The 8380-nt window shown below is 45.9% G+C and overlaps 1 protein-coding gene across 1 annotated transcript; it reads right to left on the reverse strand.

The window, feature by feature from the left end:
• Positions 1-862: 862 nt before the first annotated feature.
• LOC149177744 (uncharacterized) lies at positions 863-1468 on the reverse strand. The gene has a single exon (XM_089421870.1). The coding sequence runs from the start codon at positions 1466-1468 to the stop codon at positions 863-865; it is 606 nt and encodes a 201-aa protein (XP_089277996.1).
• Positions 1469-8380: the final 6912 nt, after the last annotated feature.

Genomic DNA, 8380 nt, shown 5'->3' on the forward strand with positions numbered 1-8380 from the left:
TACGTTGTAAAACCTAGAAAATGGTGTTGTTACCTGAAATGAAGAGCTGTTAGAGCCCTCTCTATTGCTCAGAAAATTCTAGGAGTTTAATCCTGGCCCCTACTCAAGAAACCCCGAATAACCCATGAAGGGTTTGGCCAATGCTTGACCTCGGAATTTTGACACCCTTGAGCTTGACTAGCTCTCGAGCTGGGAAATTCGGCCTCCTGAATGATGTGCTATTGAAATGCCTCCAAAATACCTGCAAACCCTGTTAGAAGGCTTCCCAAGCCTTCCCACCAATTCTCCACCTCAAATTCCCTTATCTCCCCACACTCCCGAAATGCCTCTATCAATGACTGTGCAGTCCCTGCGTTGTTGTGGCTCTCACTACTGTTGTAAATCGACCTCCTAATGTTGGTGTGGATTATGCTAAAGAACTCCCTCCTTGGGCTAGCACTCGAAGTCCGCCGAAGCAAGGGCTGGGATTTCCGCTCGGAAATACCAGGTGTGCTGAACAACACATGCAGACTTGGGTCACTGCTCAAGCGTGCTCTTGTCAAAAGACAAATTTGATAATGATGAATGATAACCAAAAATGAGAGCTCCACCCTCTTTTATCGAATTGCCTCCAAGGCTGCCCATGTGGGCCCACATCGACTTCCACCCACCTTCTTCAAGCCAATGAAAGCATATTCTCCTTGTGGGATGCCTTCATGGTGGCCCCCGCGTTCCACCAAAGCCGCAATTTTTCATTGAGCCTGTAGTTGGAGTGCCTCTTAGGCCAAAAATCACATATGGGTCCCCTAGGCCCCCTTTTTCCTAAATGACATAATGTGAGTGCCAAAATTGATCAAAATTTCGATATTCCCTTAGTGAAACACTAAGCAGGAATATCACAATCCTCCCCGCTAAAACATTGCTTGTCCTCAACCAACTGCAAAGAAGGATGTTGTAGTATCTGTTCCCCCTCCCAGGTGGCATCCTCATCAGGTAGATTCCTCCATCGAATCAGAAATTCCCCGATGACCTTGTTACGCAGGTGCCTCTCTCTGGAATCCAAAATGGCCTCTAGTTCCAGCACCAAATGGCCTTCATCATCCATATGGGGTAACTCTGTAGTAGCAGTGACCTGTTGCCCTAGTACCTTCTTGAGGCAAGACACATGAAAAACGTTGTGCCCCCAGCTCCCCAATGGTAGCTCCAACTCATATGCTACCTCCTCCACCTTCTGAGCAACACGATAGGGCCCATAGAAGCGAGGTTTGAGTTTTTCAGCCCCCTTCTGCTTGAGCGTACACTGCCAGTATGGTTGGAGCCTCAAAAAGACCAAGTCCCCAACTTCGAACTGCCTCTCAACTCTGCCACTATCTGCATAAAGCTTCTGTTGATTCTGGGCCATTTGCAGATTGCTTTTTAGATCCTTCAAGGTGTCTTGGCTCTCTTGTATCCAGTCCTTGGCCCTTGGGACCTTGCTGTCTCCAAACATAACGTCAGCAAAAGACAAGGCATCATAACTATATAGTGCTCAAAATGGTGACATACCTATACACATGTGATGTGTAGTGTTGTAGCAGTATTCCCCCAAATGCAACCATCATATCCATGCTTTTTGCTGCCCTGTCACATAGTTATGCAAGTAGCCCTCTAGCCACTTGTTAACTATCTCTGTTTGGCCATCCGTCTATGGGTGGTAATTAGTACTCGGGGTGAGTTCTGTAGCCACCAATCTAAATAACTCCTTCCAAAACCCACCCATGAACTTGTTGTCTCAGTCACTGACAATGGTCTTGGGGAGACCATGTAGCCGAAATACCTCCCTGAGAAACAATTCCGCCACTTGTGAGGCCAAGTACCAGGCTAAAATGGCAAAGAAATGAGCGTACTGCGTCAAGCAATCTGCCACCACATATATGCAATCCTTGCCCTGTACTGTGGGCAACTCGGTGATGAAATCTATCGATATGCTTTCCCATTTTCCCTCCAGAATGGGGAGCGGTTGTAGTAGACTAGCGGGGTGTGTCAGCTCTCCCTTGTTCCGTTGGCATGTGTCACACTCTTGTATATGCCTCAGAACGTCCTCCTTGAGGCCCTTCCATGCAGAGCGCTCTATAATGGTCCAGTATGTCTACGTAAACCCCTGGCACCCTGCTAGTGATGAATCATGGGCAACCTACAGAATCTTCTCCCTCAGTGGGGAGTTGGGTACCAAGTAAATCTGGTCTCTATAGTAGACCACCTCGTTCATCACCCAATACCGATCATCCATCACCAACCCGTCAAGGATCTTGCATGAGAACTTGTCCTTGGAGTACTCAAAGAGTAACTGCGCCCTCCAGTCTGGGGCAATGTTCATCAAGGACAAGGTGGTTGGTCTCCTAAACAACGCATCAGCAATTACGTTATGCTTCCCTTTGACATATTCAATGTCAAAGTCATATGCCTGTAATTTGCTCACCCACTTTTGTCGCCTCTCCTGTAGTTGTTTCTGCTCCAAAAAGAACCTGAGGCTATTGTGGTCTGTCTTGACCTTGAACCTGTTCCCCACCAAATACTCCCTGAACTTGGCCAATGCATACATGATGGCCAACATCTCCTTGTCATAGATGTGTTGAAATTTCTAAGTCTATCTGTTAGAAATTTAATTTGTATTCTTCTAGTTTATTTCTTCTACTTGTTAAATTCGAACAAGTTATTTAAAACATATAAATAACGAAATAAACACAATACAGTCTCAACATCTACAAATCATCATCTCAAAGAAAACAAACACACAAGTGACACCGTTATTTTTGGACAAATGTCCCCGAAAAAACACAATGTAGGAAACTGGTGCAGCTATTTTGAGGGTTTATTATTATGTAGTATTTCCTTGAGTACAACTGGGTGCCAAACTAGCTCACCCAACAGAGAAAAATAATTGGTAGGAATACCTCTCTATTCGGAAACAGGTATTCAGAAAACCTATCACACAAAACCCTCTCCAGCAACTCTGAAGCACTACGCTGGCCCTTCTGGCCTCTGCCTCAGCCCCAAAACCCTCTCCATCAGCCCTTTGAGGCACTGCATAGCCTCTGGTACCCTCTGCGTCACTCTAGCTGCTCTCTGCGTGGATGACACAGTCCCTCTGGCCTCTGGCACTATCTCTATTGGGCTCTGTGTGGCTTTCTCTAGTTGTTGCTTCTCGCTCTCTACCTCTGCGCTGGTCTCTTGGCACTGTCTCTGCCTCTTTGTCCAATACTCACTACCCCTCGTTGTTGATCACTGATTCAACTTTGCTTAGCAACCTCGCTCTAGCAAATCGAATGACTGATCACTCTGGTGTATTCTCCAACTGACCCTCAAGCCTCCTCTTATACTTTTCTTGTTGGTCCTTCAACGGCCTAGATTAAATCTCGAATCAACGGCTAAGATTAGATTCGGCTTGATCCATGACTTTTGGAACCTTATAACCCAGTTTTATATTAACACCCATTAATATTTTATTTTTCCTAAGTGTAGACTTAGGAACTCCATTAAAAATATTAATTATTTTAATATCTCCCAAACCGGTTAGAATCTTCCCAAACCATTTTTGGGTCTTGGAGATCTCATGTGCTTTAGCCTTTCCTCCAATTCTCATGGCTAGAGCACATCCGATGCTACCCCAAATCAACAAGATGGAGTAGAGAAGCTCATGGGGCAGTAGCTTCCTGCTCTCAAACACTATGGGGTGCCCCCTGCATCAATATGACCCCACACCCACTCCTAATGCATCACACTCCAACACAAAAGGCTAAGTGAAATTAGGGAGTGCCAACATTGGACAGCTACTCATGACCTCCTTGAGGCGATCAAATGCCTCCTACACTGTAGTGGTCCACTCTAAAGCCCACTTATTCGTCAAATTTGTGAGGGGTGCAACCAGCTGTGAGAAACCCTTCACAATTTTTCTGTAATATGTGCAAACACCCACGAACCCCGTCAACTCGGTCACATTTTGGGGCTCTAGTCAATCCCGGATAGCTCTAATCTTCTCCTCATGCACTCTGACACCATCCTCCCCAATGATATGCCCAAGGTAAAGCATCTTAGTCAACCCAAACTCGTCGTTGGACAGTTTGGCATAGAACTGCTGCTCCTCTAGGATGCGCAGTACTGTCTCAAGGTGTTGTAAATGCTCCTCCCACGTCTGGTTGTAGATCAATATGTCATTAAAGAACACCAGCACAAACTTCCTCAACTGCCCACGAAACACGTGGTTCCTGCATGACTGGAATGTGGCGAGTGCGTTGGTCATCCTAAAGGGCATAACCAGGAACTAAAAGTGCCCACAATGGCACCAGAATGCAGTCTTTGGGACATCTTGGTCCCTCACCCAGATCTGATGGTACCCCGACCTCAGATCAATCTTCGAGAAGAACTTCGCTCCCCTCAACTCGTCCATCAACTCATCTATACGCGAAATAAGGTAGCAGTTCTTCAACGTTTTCTAGTTGAGAGCCCTGTAATCAATGCATATCCGTAAGGACCCGTCCTTTTTCACCAGCACAACTGATGAAGCAAAAAGGGCTAGAGCTGGGTGTAATGTGTCCTCTCAATCTCATCTCGATAAGCCTCGGGATGTCAATAAGGAGTGTTGATGATGGCCTACACCCCTGGCTCCAACTCGATGGTGTGCTCAAATCCCCCATCAGGAGGTTGTCCTGGTGGTATGTCCCCAAACACCACTGGATACCTATCAAGAATAGCCTATATCTCTGGATGTGGTGGCTTGGGCTTTCCCCTAGCCTTTGAGATCCTCAACTCCACAGCCCACTCCATGTCTCCATGTTTCAAGTCATCCTCCATCCTGTGGGTCGAGACAGTCTATGGGGGGTATGAGTGCATCCCCTGAAGCAACACGGTCTTTCCATTTGGCCCTACGAACTCCATCTCCAGCTTTTGCCAATCTGTCGAGACTCTGCCCAATGTATAGAGCCACTAGACTCCCAACACAACGTTGGTGTCCAGTACATCCACCACAAAGAAATGATCTTCCATGGAGTAATTCCCCATGGTCAATGTTAAAGCTGGCACATAGCGGGTGCACTGCATGGTCCTGTCCCCAGGCACAAGAATTGAGAATCCCTCAAACTCCTCAATTGTGATGCCCTTCCTCTAAACCAGTTGCGCATCAATGAAGTTGTGGGTAGCCCCACTGTCCACCAGTACTGAGACATGCTGCCCCTGAACAGTGCCTTGGATCCTCATAGTCAGAAATTTGGGTACCCCTTGCAGCGATGCAAGTACCCCTCCAGTAGGTGCGAAAGAAACTCCCCCTGTTGGTGATGGTGGTGGTGGTGGTCCTCCTCCTCTTAGTCGTGTTGCGTTGTCCTCCCCCGAAATCTCAAAATAAGTCTCCTCTTCTGCATCACTGGCAGAGAAGACCTCTAAAATAGTGAGCCTTGCCCGCTGCACACCTGTGACCTAGTGCCCATGGGTCTTGACAAGTGAAGTACAGCTTCCTCGACCTGAGGTCTCTTCTGGTCTCATCATCCAGATGTGCGCACCCCTGATTGGCCCTCGATGGTGGGGCCCTGTTGTCCTTCCCCTTTTGTTGGAGGCCTGTCTAGGGGGAAATGGTACCCTTGTCCTGGGTAGGGCATCCTGTAGGTCTCGGGCTCTCCCTACGACATCCTGCAATGTAGTGGGCTTGTTGGACCTCACCAACCCAAGCAATGGCTCTGCTAGCCCATCGATAAACATGAAAATCCTCCTAGACTCTAACAAGTCTGGGACCATCACCGACAAATGCAAAATCTCTGAGATGTAGGTTTCTGCACTCCCGGTCTGCCTGAACTTAGTCAGCTCCCCAAAATACTCCTCTGGATCCTTCCTCTCAAACTGCTCCAACACCCTCCTGGTGAACTCATCATAGGCAATCACTCTAGCATGCCCCAACGTGGTCAATCCATGGAACCACCAATCGTGGGCTTCCCCTTCCAAGTGCAACATGGCAATCTTGATTATCTCACCTTCTGTCACTTGGTTCCGCTGGAATTAGACATCCAGCTTCTCAACTCAGGCCTTGGGAGCAACCATCGAAGGTTGGGAGAAACGGCCTCTCCACCATGCTGCAAGTCTATCCCCTGCACATAACTTCCTCCATTCTGTCCCTTGGACTTGTTGTTACCTTGCAGCTGACAGAAATCTTTGAAAGTAATGGCCCTCCCAAATTCAGGCCCATAAGCCTGATACTCCAGGAAGTAGTTGTAAGAGACGAACTAATTTAAAGAGCCATCACTGAAACTATAAAGATTGACTGAAACTGTAAAGATTGTAAAGGAGTTTTAAAGAGCCATCTATCCTGAACAGAGTATGAAACCTTATGAACCTGTTCTAAATTTATACAAAACTTCGTATATCTAATTGATTGATTCGATGAGAAGTACTTACCTGATCTGCTGCGGATGAAGATGCTTCAGAACTTCTCTAGTTCGCTCCCGTTACCAAAAGACCGAAACCACCCAGCCAAACCGAGTACAACCTAGATGCTCAGTCTAGTATGCTTCTCAATTGATGCAAACTGTTCCCCCGTGCCCAGAAACCTTAGAACAAGCAAGGCTCAATTGTTCCTGATGATAAACTCTGTGTACAAATTTTCCTCCTGTTTCTCCTCCCCCATCTTCAGCTTTGGCCTCTCCTTATGTATTGTTCCTTGGCGATGGTCGCTCTCTCCACCAGCGAGCCCACCGCTTCCTTTCTCAGCGACACCTCTTGAATGTAACATGAGTCTTATCTTTCTTTTAAAGATATATTGACATGTGTGTTTTTGTCTTGATTAAAGATTTTATTTGTTTAATTAAAATGTCCTAAGTTCATACATAGGAACTTTATTTTGGTTTAATTTATCCTTTTAATAATTTATTAATATACTTTATTAAAATTCTGGGGTAGATAATTATATAACCTTTTTTAAAAATTCACTTAATTTCTACATCTATTTCTTTTATAACCCTTTTACTTTATACTTCTTAACTTAATATCATTGGTAATTGCTCATTAATCATGATGCATTAAGTAATATGTGTGTTGATGGGTGAATGCGACTTTTTTATTTGAAGGAGTGTCAGGATATTTAATATTTTTAGTTAATTTAGAATATAGTTACTAGTGCAATGCATGTGATACATGCATATGTAGCTATCATATGCATGCATCGTATGCATACTAATATTCTTGTGCTCTCTATATTAATGATGGGTCATTACAGTAGTCTCCATAGGGTGCTTCCTCCTGCTCTAGTTTCCCTCCTGCTCCAGATTGTAGGCACGTGGGAATGGTTGATCTAGGGGTGTGTTTTGGACCAATGTCATGTTGGCATGGAGAGATGCACGGTGGCGTGATGTGCCCAACCCTTCTCCATAGTGGAAATCCCCTTGGACTCCTTTGCCTTTGTTGCCATTGCTATTTCGCTACCCCATCCCTTCAATGTTCCATGACAAATCCTACACTGCCTTTAGTGGGAGTTCGGAAAACTCCTTCTCCTCATCCCTTTTGTCTCCCTCGTTATCCCCCATGTTGGGTTCCTCTACCTCTGGTTCTGTCGCCATGAGATCAGGGGTGATCTCTAGCTGTCGTTCTTTGCTCCTATATCTCTACCTCCGGTATGTCACGTTCCGCCTATCCTCCGGTGTCATAGACTACGTTGCTCCCACAGGCTGTGCCAAGTCTATGAGCTCTGATACCATTGTAATATCCCTAAGGGAAAATTAACAGTAAATAATCAAAGCAAAATAGACAACACATCACAAAAATCGAAACAGACAATCAGACCACGAAAATGCTTCCACAACAGCGTTGTCTACTCATTTTATTAAATGGGAAAGGTGTACAATCAAGGTGTTGGAATGCGTGCACATGGGTTTGCTTTTAGCAAACTAGCAAAGCCCTCAATGATCCCTGAATCACCCTCCTCCAATCCCTGTCAATTCGGCCCAACTGTTGTGCTGTAAAACCCAAAAAATGGTGTTGCTGCTTGAAATGAAGAGCTGCTAGAGCCCTCTCTACTGCTCAGAAAATTCTGGGAATTTAATCCTAGCCTCTACTCAAGAAACCCAGAATAACCCGCGAAGGGTTTGGCCAATGCTTGACCCCAAAATTTCGACCCCCTTTGATGGGAAATTCGGCTTCCTGAATGATTTGTTGCTGAAATGCCTCCAAAATACCTGTAAACCCTGTTAGAAGGCTTCCCAAGCCTTCCCACCAATTCTCCACCTCAAATTCCCTTATCTCCCCAACTCCCGAAATGCCTCTATTAATGACTGCGCAGTCCCTACACTGTTGTGGCTCTCGCTGCTGCTATAAATCGACCTCCTATTGTTGGTGTGGATTATGCTGAAGAAGAACTCCGTCCTTGGGCTGGCACTCGAAGTCCACT

The sequence above is a fragment of the Pinus tabuliformis genome, chromosome 4_1 (genome assembly GCF_031772625.1).
Source record: "Pinus tabuliformis cultivar Carrire ecotype Pingquan chromosome 4_1, CPIR1, whole genome shotgun sequence".
NCBI lineage: Eukaryota > Viridiplantae > Streptophyta > Pinopsida > Pinales > Pinaceae > Pinus > Pinus tabuliformis.

Coding starts and splice junctions, on each gene's coding strand:
- LOC149177744 (XM_089421870.1), bottom strand. CDS start 1,468: ATGTTTGGAGACAGCAAGGTCCCAAGGGCCAAGGACTGGATACAAGAG.